The sequence below is a fragment of the Mirounga angustirostris genome, unplaced genomic scaffold (genome assembly GCF_029215605.1).
Source record: "Mirounga angustirostris isolate CCGP_5_RB_7025 unplaced genomic scaffold, mMirAng1.0.hap1 SCAF_2, whole genome shotgun sequence".
NCBI classification, from domain to species: Eukaryota; Metazoa; Chordata; class Mammalia; order Carnivora; family Phocidae; genus Mirounga; species Mirounga angustirostris.
In genome coordinates this window covers 2544409-2559168 of record NW_026991710.1, presented here as the reverse complement: position 1 = coordinate 2559168, position 14760 = coordinate 2544409, and the positions used below count along the sequence as shown (strand labels likewise).

The following is a 14760-nucleotide window of genomic DNA, read 5'->3' as shown; positions in this document are numbered from 1 at the left end:
GGTCTTATGCATGCATTAGGTAACTAATAAACAGGATAGGTGCGTTAAATGATGTAGGAAAGATGTTAGGGTTCGAAGCCAATGGCCAAGAAAGAATTCTTGAGACATCTTTAGTGCAAAATGGTGGTTTTATTAAAATTAAATTAATTTATTAAAAATATTATTATAATATTAAATATTTTACATTTATTTATTATTTTCCTGAGGGCAGGAAAAGCTGCACTGGGGTCATGAGGAGTGGCCCATTAAGTTGGGAGAGGATTAGGGATAGTGTAAGTCTCTAAGGAATTTTGGAAGCAAGGTTTCCAGGACCTTGAGGGGGCTAGCTATTGTTGGGAAAAAGTCACTAATCACCATCAAATAAAACCTAGTCATGAGACCCTTCAGATGTGTATCAGTGGGTCATACGCTTGGGGGATGATTGCCAACACGTATCTAGGAGATAGAGATAACGAAAGTTTCCAAAGGAATTTTTATATGTTAAAAGTAGACTCACAGGATCCTGGGGGTCAGCCTAAGATTGCCCTAGCAAAGTATCAACATCAAGGCAGCTGAGCTCCTAGAGGAATGTCACTCTGCCTGTTTCAAGGACTTGTCAGCTGGTTTTAGGTAGTAAGGAAATTGAATTTTTCTTTTGCCTTTGTTCCCCACTTCATTAAAAACTAACAGCTGGGCCCCTGGAACCTGTGCTCTAGATAGACTGGAGTACTGGGACTGAAGTTAACCTTTGCCTGAAACAACTAAACAACCAGACAAAACACATGAAACAATGGCTCTCAAGATCCTGGGGTCAGGCAGGAAGGAGGGCAAAGCCCTCCTCCATTCCAGGTACTTTAAACCCTCTGGACAACACAGGGCACAATTTTATTTTATTTTATTTTATTTATTTATTTATTTATTTATTTTTAAAGATTTTATTTATTTGTTTGACAGAGAGAGACACAGCGAGAGAGGGAACACAAGCAGGGGGAGTGGGAGAGGGAGAAGCAGGCCCCCCGCTGAGCAGGGAGCCTGATGCCGATGCCGGACTCGATCCCAGGACCCTGGGATCATGACCTGAGCCAAAGGCAGTCACTTAACCAACTGAGCCACCCAGGTGTCCCAGGGCACAATTTTAAAGTAAGTACTGCTTCCTCCCAAGAGGCCCAGGTATTTTCCACCCCCTTCCTTTGTCCCCATCTTCCCTCCTATCCCAATGCCCCCTCTTCCAGGCACAATCAGCCGCCCGGGAGGCCTTTCAGGTCACTCTCACCGGGTGGGTGCACCCTGTCTCTTCCGCCCCAAAACCCCTAGTTGGTGCCCCTACTGGACCATCTACCCCAAGCCACCTGAGGGCAGCGATCCATCAGCAGCTCGCTCCAGGGCATGGCCCAACCCCAACACGTCGCCCCCCAGGTTGAATTTTGGTGATTTGCTAAAATCTAAGAGGGTGGGAATGAGGCAAGTGCGCAAGATCTCTAATACAAAAGCAGCGCATGGAGAGGAAGTGTCGGGGATGCAGTTCAAAGACACTGTTGGGCTGCAGCCCGCCCACCCCGCACCCCGCACCCCGCACCCCAGTCCTGGGGAAGAGCTTCCGTGGGGCGGGAGTGAGGAGGCCCAGACTCCCGGGCCCGCCCGGGACTCAGCCTGCCTTCCTCTGTCAGGGGAAGGAGTGCCTAGCGGGGCCAGCCGCCCGCAACCCACAGCGACGAGGAAGTCGCCCTATCACCGCCGCGGACACAGGAAAAGGCCAGGGTTTCGGGTTTACTTTCCCCACGGAGCGGGGGGGACGTCGGGCCACCCCGAGTCCGGGGTCCGGGTGGCGTCCTCGCTCAACGTCGCAATCCCAAAGAGGGCAGCCCCAGCGCACCCTGCCCACCCGGAGGCCCCCGCGATCTCGAGGCCGCGGCGTGGTCGCCTAGGAAACGCTCACGTGCCTCCGCAGGGCTTCGCGGGCCTCGTAGTCCGCTGGCGGCCTCGCTTGGGCAGCCCGCTCGGGGAGGGACTACAACTCCCAGCAGGCCGCGCGGTGGGGGCGGGGCCTCTTCGGCCGGAGGAGGAAGATGGCGTCGCCGAAGCTCGGAGTGGGGTCGCGCGGGCTCCCGCAGCCGCAGCTCCTGGTGCTGCTGCTGCTGCTCGGGCCCTGGCCGGCGGCGGGCCACGGCGGCAAGTACTCGCGGGAGAAGAACGAGCCCGGCGGGGAGTTCCGCATGGAGAAGCTCAACCAGCTATGGGAGAAGGCCCGGCGGGTGAGCGGCTGCCAGGGCCTCCTGTGACCCCGGGGCCGGGGGCGTCCCCGTCTCCTGGGGCCGCGAGGGGGTGGGGCGGCCGCTGTCTCCTGGGGCCGCGGGGCTCCGGGGCAGCCCCTGTCTTCTGTGCCCTCGGGGGCCGTGGGGCCCCGGGGCGTCCCTTGTCTCCTGTGACCCGGGCCGGGGGCGGGGGGGTTGCCGCGGGGCCGCGCGTCTTGTGTCTCCAGGGTGGTGGGGCCTGGGTCTTCTCTGTCTCGCGGTCACAGCCCAGGCTGCTGCTGTGATTCCCGCCTTGGCACGCAGATGCCACGCTGGGGTTGGGGTCCTTGCGGCTTAGAGACCCGCCCCGGGGTCCCGGGAGCTGCTGCGGCATTATGCCGCTCGGCGTCTTGACGTTGTGTGAGATTACCGGGTCCTGTTGCATAGAAGTGGTTAGGAGAGCTGTAGGCTGGGGACGGCAGCCAGGGCTACTTCTGCCTAGTCCTGTGGGTCTTGTGACATCTTCCAGTGTCGTAAGACTGCTGAGCAGGGGACAGGGACGGGGGGGGCGGGGGGACACAGGGGCTGTCCTGAGAGCTTTGGGGGCTGAGTGAAGCCGTCGCAGGGCTTGTCGTGGGTGTGCCCTGCTCGTCTCTGGCCGGTGTTGCCCTGCTCAGGGTTGCCCTGTGTTCCGGTGGGGGACACAGGACGGGGGGCTGGGGGACACATCCTGAGCAGGCCCACAGCGCCAGAGCAGAGCTCTCACACCCAGTTCTGCGGGCTCCAAGCTCCGGTCAGTTCTTACCCTGACCTTGTGATTAGAATGTGTTGAAGCGTTGTCCTCGGACGTGGGAGGGCCAGAGGAGGAGGGAGGTTGTGTTTCCCGTGTCTTCTGTGCGCCGCATTCCTCTGCTCCAGGTGGGATTTGGGAAGCGCAGGTCGGGGTCCCTGTCCTGTTCTGTCCGTGGCGCTGCTTCACCGTGTTCCAGGAAGACTGCTCCCACGTGGGTGGCTCAGCCCCACGGTCCCCCAGGGGCTCTCTGGTGTCCCCCCGGGGGCAGGCCTCCTTGAACTGTGCTCTGCACGCGATCACTCTGCCCAGTGCAGAACCGTGGCTGGAGGCAGAGGCTTTGGACCCTGGTTCCCAGGGACTGTTTTACCACTTTATTGAGCTACGATTGGCATATAAAAGCTGTACATACTTAATACATTCATCTTGGTGAGTTTGAAATGAAGTACCCACCTGTGAAACCATCCATACCCAGCATGCCGTCAACATGGCCCTTGTTTCTGATACGTGGCTTTCTTCCTGTGCGTTTGCTTGTCTCCATTATTGATGATTTACCTAACTGTTTAATACTGAACAGATCCTGTTCTGTATTTGATCTCTACGAACTAGTTCTTCTCGTGTGAGGCATTAACGTTTAACTTGAAGTTAAGGAGAGTGAAGAAATCCAGAGAGGGAGGGGCGCCTGGGTGGCTCAGTCGGTTAAGCGTCTGCCTTCGGCTCAGGTCATGATCCCGGAGTCCTGGGATCGAGCCCCACATCGGGCTCCTGGCTCAGCGAGGAGCCTGCTTCTCCCTCTCCCTCTGCCTCCCTCCCTGCTCATGCTCTCTCTCTGTCTCTGTATCTCTGTGTCTCAAATTAATAAATAAAATCTTAAAAAAAAAAAAAAATCCAGAGAGGGAGTGCCAGGCGTTTGCCCAGGAGCTGCGTCTTTGCCTCCTTTTTGATGGCACATGACGGCCGCTGTGTCCAGGTGCCACAGGTGGCTGGCGTCCCCCACGCTGGACTCACCGGCCTCTGCATTTCAGAGGAAGGACTGATTTTTGTGCAGTGCAGCGTGTAATTCAGACCCCCAGAGGCTTCAGAATGAGAAGCAGTGACTCACAGGGGCTGCGACGGTAACAGACAGGTGGGCACCAGAGTCTGCAGCTCGTGGGCTCCTGGCTGGATGCTGGCATGCTGACTCCCCCCAGGGCCCTGGGGAAGTGGACAGATAAGAAAGTAAGAGGTGAGTGGGGACCTTTGCCTGAGGTCCTCAGATCTGTCCCCCAATGGTCGAACTAGCTGGCAGTCAGAGAACACTTAGGTCCTCTCCCCCATGCAGGCCCCAAGAGGGACACAGGAGCCAATGCAATGTCACACTAACCACAGAGGGCAGAGCTGGGAACTGGGCCTCCCTGTCCTTGGCTGTGGCTCTTGATGCAGACAGGCCCCAAGCTTACAGAGGAGAGACCCTGTGGATGCCTGGGCTTAAGTGTTGTGTCCTTGGCATCCTGGGTGGACTGCAGGTCTGCCCTTCCCAACCCCTCATCACCCGCTGCCCTATCTGCCCTTTCTGGGAAATCAGCATGCCCCAAACCACTGTCCAGTTCCTCCGCCCCGGGGAGTCCACAGGTCAGGTGAGGCTGCAGCCCCAGCCTCCCCAGACTCCTGGTAGTGCCCACAGGGGGCATCCAGGTGACAGTGGGGCCTAGGACGGAGCTTAGGAGAGCAGATGGGACTATGTCAGCCTGGGTGCCATTTGAGGAGCCTAAGGCGTCTAGGCGGGGGCACGCAAGAGGCTTTGAAAGGAAGGGTTTGGGGCTCAAGAGAGGCAGTAGGAGCTGGGATACTGTGGAGACAAACGCCTGCCCCAGGAGAGCCAGAGAGCCAGCAAAGGAGGGGGCAAACCCATGGAGCAGGATCGAAGAAACTTCTAGAGAATGAAAACAGTTTCCTGCCCTAGGCCCTGCCACTCATTTGGTGCTATCTTTTTACTCCTGAGGAACTTGCCCTGACTAGTTTTCAAGCTGGTGAAGGATGGGGCCCAGATTTTCTGGGCATCTCCTGAGAGGCCTAGCCGAAGCTGGTCAGGGTCACCACGATGACCCTTTTAGCCTACAAAGTACATTGGCCGCAGTCTCCCCACCCCGCGTGGTTGGCAAGGGGCTGCTCAATCTTGTAGCTTGTTCAGCAGCCCACCGCGGTACTGCTGGGTGCCCAGGGAGCCCCAGCAGGTACAGCCACGTGAAGACTGGTGGAACGTTCTGGTCCGAGGGACCAGCTTGAAGCACGTTTGTCCCGGTCGTCTGGGCTGAGCTGACACCAGTCAGTGGGAAGGGCAGGAGCAGGGGCCCAGTCTCCTCGGCCTCCCTGGGCCTCGGGCTGGCTCCCAGAGCCTTGGGCCACCCAACACAGGCGTAGGTCTCATTCCGGCCTGAAGCCGAGGCCCCTCCCCACCTCATCGTGGGCTGGGTCAGGGGGCAGAGACACCGCACTTAGAGCCTCTTGTCATTGTGTCATTAGCGAGTCCCTTGCCGGTGAGGGCATTGTCAGGCAGGTTCACTGATCTTTTCTCAACGTGGAAGTTTGCCATAATTTAGTCCTCCATCCTCTAATCATCGTGGTTTATTTTTTATTACTTACATGATACGAGGAAAAGGTAATGGATTCCTCCCATGCTCAGCATTCGTGTCCCTCCGTCGTCACACCCCAATACCCGGGGCCCCACGAATGTCCCTGGGGGGTCTTGGTGCAGCAGCCGGCCCTGTGGCCGTAGGTGGCCTCAGCGAGAGGGCCTGGCAGCCCGTGCTCAGGCCGCTGCTGGCCAGCAGCTCCTCACGGACGTGGCATTCCTAGATCATGCCCTGCCGTGGACCTCTTACAGTGAGGCTGGAGAGCGGGCTCCCTAGAACACTGCAGCGTGGCCGTCCCCTGAGGGTCTTGCCCGGGAACACGTGTGGGATTTTGCCTGGCCAGGACCCTGCGTCCCCCTGCCCATCTGTGGTATCTCCTGGTCACCCCCTCTCAGGGTTGCCGTCTCCCGGCGATGCTGTTGGTTCATCTTGGGACTGGTTGTCAGCATCCTCTGCTCTCGTTCCGTAGCTGCAGCTTTCTCCCGTGAAACTGTCCGAGCTCCATGCGGATCTGAAGATGCAAGAAAGGGATGAATTCGCCTGGAAAAAGCTGAAGGCCGAGGGTCTCGACGAAGATGGAGAGAAGCAGGCCAAAGTCACGCGCAGCCTCAGTGGTACCTGTCTTTCCTATTGAGCGCGGTGGGGGGCTGCGGTGGGGGCGGGAGGGGAGCGGGGCCGCCCCGCTGCAGCCCATGCCGTGGCTCACCTCCGAGGAGCGACCAGCCTTGGCCACAGCTGCTGGGCTGTTTTGCGAGGCTCTTGGCAGACTGTGGGGAGAGTCAGGACGGGTGCTGGGTGCAGTAACGCACAGCAGCTGAGGGCCCTGCAGCGACTTGGCCCAGGAGGGAGGCCGGGGCCACCCAGTCTCCCGTGGGCACCTGGAAGAGACAGTAGGGATGTTCCCAGGGTCGGGAAGTTATGGGGAAGCAGATTTCAGATCATCTGTAACGAAAATAACTTCCTAACAGAGGGAAATGTGTTGAGATGGGAAGTAGTGAGCTGCTTGTTACTGTGGGTATTCAAGACAGAGCAACCGTCTGCCCAGCTGCCCATTATGCAAAAGACATGCGTCCTCAGGACGGAGAGGTCTCTCGGGCCCCCCTTTTCCGCCTCCCTCCCGTGGCAGCGTCAGGCGCGGGGCAGGACTCCGAGCTCGCTGCCCGGGCGCCCCCGTGCACTCCACCTCAGCTGCGTCTCGGGGGGGCTGCTCCCGCGCGGACGGGTCTTGCTGTTGTCCTGTAGCGAAGAGCGGCGAGTAGAAGTCACGTCCCCATCCCGCCTGCTGGCGCCCTGGCCTGCCACCCGCCCCGGCACGCGGGCACGCCCTCGCCAGTATGAGCCCACTGTAGCTCCCCGCGGAGCCCGGCGTCGGGGCTCAAGTAGCCACGGCTCAGTGGCCACAGGTGTGGCCGGACCCAGAGTCCGCCCTGCAGCCCACCCACTGTGCCACACGCTCACGGGGCCAGACACTGGCTTCCTCGGACACGGCACCCCGTGGAGTGCGCGTTGTCTGTGGTCACAGGAGTCCCTGAGACGGAATGCTATACGTCCACTCAGGCCTCTTTGAGGCACTTGTCCCTAGGCACAGACAGGTGACAGAGGCTCAGAGAGGGTGAGCAACTTGTCCGTAGTCACCACTTGAGCACAGCAGAGTTTGAATCCAGGCTTTTCTGACTCAGCTGGTGACGTCTTCCCAGCTCCCCTGCATCCCTTACCGTCAGACCTCATGAGACACCTACGTGTTGTTCAGGTCAAGTTGTGTATCTGCTTCTGGGGTGAGGACAAAGGTCCACTGCTGTTTCATATGGCCTCATTCTAGAATGATGAGACACATGCAAAACAGGACAAGATAGCAGAAGGCTCAGGTGGACAGAGATGCGGGATCATTGCACCCAGCTGGAATGTTTGGGGGCCACTCCAAAGGGCCAGGACAGGAGCCTGACCTGGAGATACTCCCGAGGAAAGGCTCTGGAGGAACCCAGAATCCTTTGTATGTCGTCCTTTCTGGAAGGAACCGGCCCCCAGTGGATGGCCCGGGGCCAAGACCAAGGAGCATGAGGGCGTAGAGAGGTCAGCCAGCTCTCGTCTCCCTCCCTGGGGCACATTCTCCCTGAACTCCCACTGCCAGCCCGTATCCTCCTGGGCATGGCTTCCAGCCCGGTGTCTGAGTCCGGGTCCCAAGTGGAGCCATCTGTTTTCTACTCGGTGGTGTGGGCGTCCTAGGTGCCAGGGTGACATGGCAGAAGACTCCAGAGACTGGGAAGCTGGAGCGCCACAGCAGACCCTCTTGAGCATTTGTCCCTCACCGGGCAGCTGGCCGTCTCCTGGATGTGCCCTGTGCGCCCCCACATCCCCTCAGTCCCCCCACCCCAGGACCATTGACAAGGCTGAGCCACACTGAGGGGACCACAAAGTGTGGGGTCAGACCAGAATGGAGACGTGAAAGGGAGGACCCGGGTGTAACCAGGTCTGTCCTAGGCCAGGCAGCAGGGCGGTCCCCCGGCCGTGCACCAGCACCGTGGGAAATAGGCCACGTTGGGCCCACCTTGTCCGGGCCAGTTTTGATGGAGAAGCCTCTGTCTCAGGATGGGTCTGCTCTGCTGCCCAGGCTGGCCACCCTCACCCTGTCCACCACAGTGTCCCCCAAGTGCACACCCAGGGAGTCCGGGCCCAGTGTCCTCAGCGAGACTAGAAGAGGCTGGGCTTGCAGCTCTGTGGGGCTTCTTCTAGCTGGAGTGTTTGTTTCTGGCTCCGGTTCATGCTGAACCCAGACGGCTGGAATCCAGAACCTTCCGCCTTCTAGGCTGGTGAACGCACCCTGAGACGAGTGTGACCTGCCCTCTGAGGGCGTCCAGTGCAGCAGCAGACTTGGAAGGCTGGGGCCAGGCAGAGCCCAATGAGCTAGTTATCCCTCCGCGCCCTTCTTGCTGCTCCTCCCCGGGCTCATACCCCTCCCCGTACTCGGACTGTTCGTGTGTCTGGAGTGCAGAGCCTGGGGGTCCCAGCAGGCAGTGGCCGGGACTGGAGTAACACCTCCTGTGTCTCTCCCCTAGTGATCCTGGCCAAGTACGGCCTGGACGGGAGGAAGGACGCCCGGGCCGTGAGCAGCAACTCCCTCAGTGACCCCACCGAGGAGGACAGCCTGGAGGACCCCAGGCTGGAAAAGCTGTGGCACAAGGTACTCCCCGGTGCTTCCCATGAGCCCCAAAGTGTGCACCCTAGCGTTGAGAGTTAAGGGGGGCTGCTAGGGGCTGCTTCTGCACAGGACCCTGTTTCCAGAGGGTCTCTGGGGGCAAAGCTTTCCTCTTGGAACCATGAGGCTCTTCTTCTGTGGTCGTGGTCCCTCCCATGAGGCTTCCCTGCCTTCCCTGCCCTCTCAGAGAAGGAATTCTGTGTGGCATGGAGCTAAGCCTCGAATGACCAGAATGGGCTGGACGATCTGTAAACAGCCAGGCTAGTGGTGGCCCGTGTGTTGTATGGTGTCCACTTAGTTTTGGGTCGGAGCTGTCTGGTTCAGAAAGGTGTGCTCAGAGTGCGGGCTGGGTGTGTGGGGGCTGGCCTCGCAGCATCTGGTCTCCTGTGGGGTGCAAACCTCAGGTGGGTGCAGGCAGTCTGTGGGACCAGGTGGTGGCTTGAGCTGGCTGCGGCGTCACTCACTCCACAGCCCCTGATCCCCCAGCTCCTGTCCAGGTTCTGTCTGGACCACACTGAGTGGGGCCAAGAATCAGAATTCTCGCACCAGCCCATCGTCCTTCGTCCAAGGGCTGGGGCTGGAGCAGGAGGGAGGGCGGGTCCACTGTGGAGGGGACCCTGTGGCCAACGGGCTGAGCCCCGGACCTGCGTTCTTCGTGAGTCCGCACATGGCCCCGCAGGGCAGGTGGATGACACGTGGTGACTGGCTTGAGGTCCCTCCTAGGAGGGGACGCTGCCCCGCCCCGTTGGGGATCCTGCTGTTCTCACACTTTGATGGCTCTCACCTCTCCATGGAGCCTGGCAACAGGTCCTGCTACGGCCCCTAGTTAAAGGGTCATCAAGGCGACAGTGCACTGAGCGTTTCCCGCAGGAGCGAGGGTCCTGCCTGATCTGAGGGGATGCTCAGCAGTGGCCCCTGTGGAGTCGCGGCAAGCGGCTTGGAGGGGGTCACCCTGGGGCGTGGGCAGGCTCACAGTGTGTTCACTCCTCCCAGGCGAAGACCTCGGGGAAGTTCTCCAGCGAGGAGCTGGACAAGCTGCGGCGGGAGTTCGAGCACCACAGGGAGAAAGTGCGCGAGTACAACGTCCTGCTGGAGACGCTGAGCAGGACCGAAGGTGCCCCCACCCGCCCTCCTGCAGGTGGCCCGGCGGGGGGGGGGTGCCCTCCCTCCGTGTCCTCCCAGTTTCTGATTGGGACTCCCCTGTGGGAGCTCATGGGGGCGCCCCTGACAACGCGAGCGTGCTGGTCAGATGCTGTGACGTGGGTCACGTCCCCACACAGACACGGATGCCACCCCAACCCGTGGTCTTGCCCTCAGGAAGTCAGCAAAGCGGGAGGTGGGGTGCAGGGTCACTGGGGTCGGCCCGGGGCGTTTCCGCTCCAGCAGGGGTGTCCCCGGCGGCGGCTCACGGCACCTGTTCGGCACAGAAATCCAGGAGAACGTCATCAGCCCCTTTGACGTGAGCCGCGTCAAGGAGGACGTGCTGCACAGCAAGCATACAGAGCTCAAGGACCGGCTGCGGGGCATCAACCAGGGCTACGACCGCCTGCGCAAAGTCAGCCACCGGGGCTACGGCACCGAGGCCGGTGAGCACCCACGTTTGGGTATCACAGCTGTGCGTCCCACGCCATCCCGTGGCGGGCCGCTGTCTCCTCCGCTCCCACCCCGGGCCCTGTGCTAGAGCCGTGTTCAGGAGCTCTCTCTGCCAGGCTGCCCTCTCCCTCTGGCTTCTTACCCGTTCACGTGTTCTCCGCCTGGGCTTACGGAGCGTGGATGCGGCAGGTGCTTCTGCGCCTGGGGATGCGGCAGGTCAGGAGACGTGGTGCTGGGGCCGCCCGCTGCACCGCTGCCCCTCCCCACCTGAACCACCCCCTTCCAGGAGCCACACCCAGCCAGCTCCTCATTTTCTCCCGTGGTCTGCCGAGTCCTTCCGGAACACTCTCCACGAGCCCCTGGAGGGCCCTGGGCAGGAAGGGGACAGCTGAGAGAGGAGGTGTTGGAGCTGGGAGCTAGCGGCATGCCCGCGGGTGGGCAGCTCCGACCAGCTCCCTCTCTCCTCCAGGGACGGAGAGGTGGGTGGCCCAGGTGGGCACCCATCACCCATGTCTGCTCAGGAGTGCTGGCTCAGGTCAAGGGGTCCTTTCCATGTGGTTGGTTTTGCTCTGGAGCCAGAAGGACGGGCAGTGGCCTAAGCTTCAGCCCGGAACTGTGGTAGATTGGCAGTCCTGGCCCAGAGGCCCCAGGGAACCCCGCCATCCCGACTCCCACCGCCCCTCCCCCACCGAGGTGGCTCTGCAGTGGGCCCCTCCCTCTCAGGTGCGGGCCAGTGAGCGTGTCGCCGAGGCCAGGTTCCAGCGGGGCCCTGAGCTGAACTGAACTGAACGTGCACGAGAACAACACTGTTCGCTTCCAGACGGCACTAGACACCTGAACGCGTGCGTGCGTCCAGACGCTCACACTCTCAGTGTCGTCGGGGCCCCTGGGCATCATGGGATGCCGCCACACAGTCACCGGGACTGTTTCCGCTTTCCTGCCAGAGTTCGAGGAACCCCGAGTGATCGATCTGTGGGACCTGGCCAAGTCCTCCAACTTCACTGAGAAGGAGCTGGAGTCCTTCCGGGTAAGGAAGGTGCTGGCTGACGCTGGCTCACGTTATTTGGCAACATCTCTTCTGTTGAACTTGGTACTAACTTGGGAAAGACTGAACCGCAGTGTGAGTGGCAGACCAGCTGTGTTCACTGGCCTCTTTCCCTGCGCCCTGCATCCCTCTGCCGTGCTGGTCGGCGGCCACCCGTGTCCTGAGGGGGTGGGGAGGTTTGCTGGGGACCCCGGAGTGGCACGAAGAGGCCGATGGGGGACGTTGGGCTGTTGAAACATTATTCTAGGAGGAGCTTAAGCACTTTGAAGCCAAAATTGAAAAACACAACCACTACCAGAAGCAGCTGGAAATCTCTCACCAGAAACTGAAACACGTGGAGAGCCTCGGGGACCGGGAGCACGTGAGCCGGAACAAGGAGAAGTACGCCGTGCTGGAGGAGAAGACCAAGGAGCTGGGCTACAAGGTGCGCGCAGCCCTGCGTGTGCACTGGTCCCCCCTGTGCGGACGGCAGGTGGCCGTCTGGGCCTGGTGGCGCCTGGTCCGCTCCCATGGGGGCCGGGCCATCCCCTCTGGGCCTGTTCAGAGCTGCAGGACAGCTGTGCCCCCAGCTTGTGCCCTCAGCCCGTGATCCCGCTCGGGGTGCATGAGGGAGCGGCTGTGGCATGTCCGCGTGTGCACAGAACGACGGTCCCGAGTCCTGTGCGGTGTGCGTGGAGGCCACGTTTCCCCTCATGCGAATGCAGACCATCCCAGGGCGGCGGCAGGGGGCCGAGCAGAGTGGGGTCACTCCGGGGCTGGTCAGGTCGTTCGTGGTGACCCACAAATCAGGGGCACATACAGGCACAGAAGTCGGGCTCTTCCTGCAGAAGGTTCGGGGTCGGACCGTGCGGGGGGGAAGAAGCGGTCGGGCAGCGTGGACGCTGTGAGGGGCTGGTGGTAGGGGCGGAAGGACGCACAGAACAGTCTGGAAACATGAGGTGGGTCGTCTCTAGAGGGAGCAGGGGAGGAGGGATCCTCTTGTGCATCTGACTCTGGAGCCACAGGGATGGGCTAGCCATTCAAACACCCAAATCTAAAGTGACACGAGGCCAAAGGGCCACAGAGGAGGGGCGCGTGGGTCCGTGCCCGGCTGGCAGCCTGTCGGGGAGAAGGCAAGCACCCCGCACGGGAGGCCGGCTCCAGAGTGACGCCGCGGGCTGGGAACTTGCAGAGGGGAGTCCGGCCGTGCCGGAGAAGGGGCGGGCGCAGGATGCTCTCTGCCTCACTGCCCTGGCGGGAGCGCGGGTTCAGCAGACGCTGGGCTCTGTCGGGGGAGGGGGGAGGGCAGCCAGGTGGCATCTCTGTTCCCCGCCTTTGCGGAAATGGCCCTGCGCCCTCTGTCCGCGCATCCTCTGCCCCGCGCGGTTGGTTTCTAGCGGGCGCTGGTGTTCTAGTTGGCGTGGAGCTACTTTTGTGATTGATCCCTGACTGTTTCCTGGTGGCGGACTTGCAAATAAGAAAAGCGAGGAGCTCAGGAGTTTTCCTCCTAAGGCCGTGTGTATCGTGATGTTGGGCAGGTGGCAGCTGGGTTGACACTGTGCCTTGTTTTCAGGTGAAGAAGCATTTACAGGACCTGTCGGGCCGCATCTCCAGAGCTCGCCACAACGAACTCTGAGGCCGCAGGAGCCCGCCGGAAGAAGAAGGAAGAAGCAGGGCGCCAGGGGTCTGCCTCAGCACGGCCCAGGGGCTTGGGGCGGCGCTGGGCACGAACAGGACCTTGGGGGAGGCGTGGCAGGGACCGGCCAGGCATCCTTGACGCGGAAGAACTGCTCCGACCCCCCGGGGGCCCGACGAGCGGAGCATCAGACGTGCGTGAATCTGCCGCTGCAACGCTGTGTCTTTAAAAACACGTCTCACGGTCTAAATCGTCAGTGGTCCGACCTGTCATTCAGCGGTCTCTGCGTCTGCGTCTTGCTCCTCTTCCACCCCCGCACCCCACTCCCCGTCTTCTCTGCTGCGTGACACGGCGGGGGAGCCGAGGGCCTCCCAGGGCCACAGTCCCCCGGGTTTCACCCGCGAGAGCAGGGAGGAGGTGAACTTGGGGGGCAGGGGTGACCTCTGGCACAGGCCTGGGGCGGGCTCACAGTGGCCCCACTGGCGTCTCCCTGCCCACCTGAGGTTGGGCCCCGGGGGTCTCCATGTCCAGCGAACGTGGCTGATTGTCTCACTGAGGTGTGACAGCTCCACGGGGACCCTTCTCTGACTTCACCATAGGCGGTCCATGTGGGGGTCTGACACAGTTCCCAGGTTTGAACCTGGAAGAGGCTTGATCCCAGCGCTGCACTCGGCATCGACCGCGTCCCGGCCTCGGCTGGCATGTTGGGATCCACCAGACAGCTTTCCCATGAGCCATTATTCTAAGAATCAAGTCCAAGGGGGCTTGTGCTAGGACTTCGCGTGTCAGGATGCGCTGAAACCAAGCCGGGAGGTGGCCCCCTCCTCCCTGGGCCACTGGGCATGGGTGGGCCTTCCTGCCGTGCTCCCGAGGCGTCCACGTACATCATGCGTGCCGCTGACCGGGCGGCTGGTGTGTCCCTCGCAGCAGGCCCTAGTGTGCATGGCTGTGGCCCAGCCTGATGGGCGGGGCAGCATGACGACAGCTCGGGTGGAGGCTGAGGACCAGAAAAGGGCTCATTGCCCGGCTTCCGCAGAGCTGCCTATGGGTCTCCGAGCTCCAGCCGCACACTCATGTTCCAAGTGCCCTTCTGTGGGGTGCAAGGCCTGGGAGGAGGTCAGGCCCAGGCAGGGAGGCAAACAGAAGCAGACACTTGACTCAGTTTGCCATTTCAGGAACCGACAACTAGAGGGAGCTCTTGGCCTCCAGACATACCAGAGAACCAGACGGGTCTTCATGATTTGTCATTGCCTCTGCCTCTGGAGACCGCGGGTACCGCGGCAGGCCCCCAAGCCAGGGCCAGTGGCCACACTGCTTTTAGATTCCAGGTGATCGCTGTGAAGGGAAACACGGATTCATAAAAGGGCACAAGACGCCCATGGCTCAGTGAGTCCTCCCGAGCAAGTACTCCGGAGCCCACCCCCAGGTCAACAAGTAGAGGTTACCCGGATCCTAGGATACCCCCACGCTCCCCTCTCCTATAGCTGACCACTCGGCTTGTGTCCCCCCAAGCTCATATACTAGAACCCAGTTCCCATGGTGAGGGTGTCAGCACTGGGACTTCGGGTAATTAGATCATGAGGATGGAGCCCTCAAATAGGATCAGCGTCCTAAGAAAAGTCCCCAGAAAGATCCCTGGCCCGCAGGGAGCAACAAGTCCATGTCTGCGTACCAGGAAGCAGGCCCCCGCCAGACCGAATCT

The 14760-nt window shown here is 60.9% G+C and overlaps 1 protein-coding gene across 1 annotated transcript; it reads left to right on the top strand.

Annotated features, from left to right (window-relative positions):
- The first annotated feature begins 2013 nt into the window (after nucleotides 1–2013).
- LRPAP1 (LDL receptor related protein associated protein 1) lies at nucleotides 2014–13308 on the top strand. Its single transcript, XM_045881571.2, has 8 exons — nucleotides 2014–2231; nucleotides 6082–6226; nucleotides 8666–8790; nucleotides 9799–9919; nucleotides 10233–10391; nucleotides 11343–11425; nucleotides 11691–11867; nucleotides 12996–13308. Exons 1-8 carry the CDS (start codon nucleotides 2046–2048, stop codon nucleotides 13056–13058), a joined length of 1059 nt encoding a protein of 352 aa, XP_045737527.1. The 5' UTR covers nucleotides 2014–2045; the 3' UTR covers nucleotides 13059–13308.
- Nucleotides 13309–14760: the final 1452 nt, after the last annotated feature.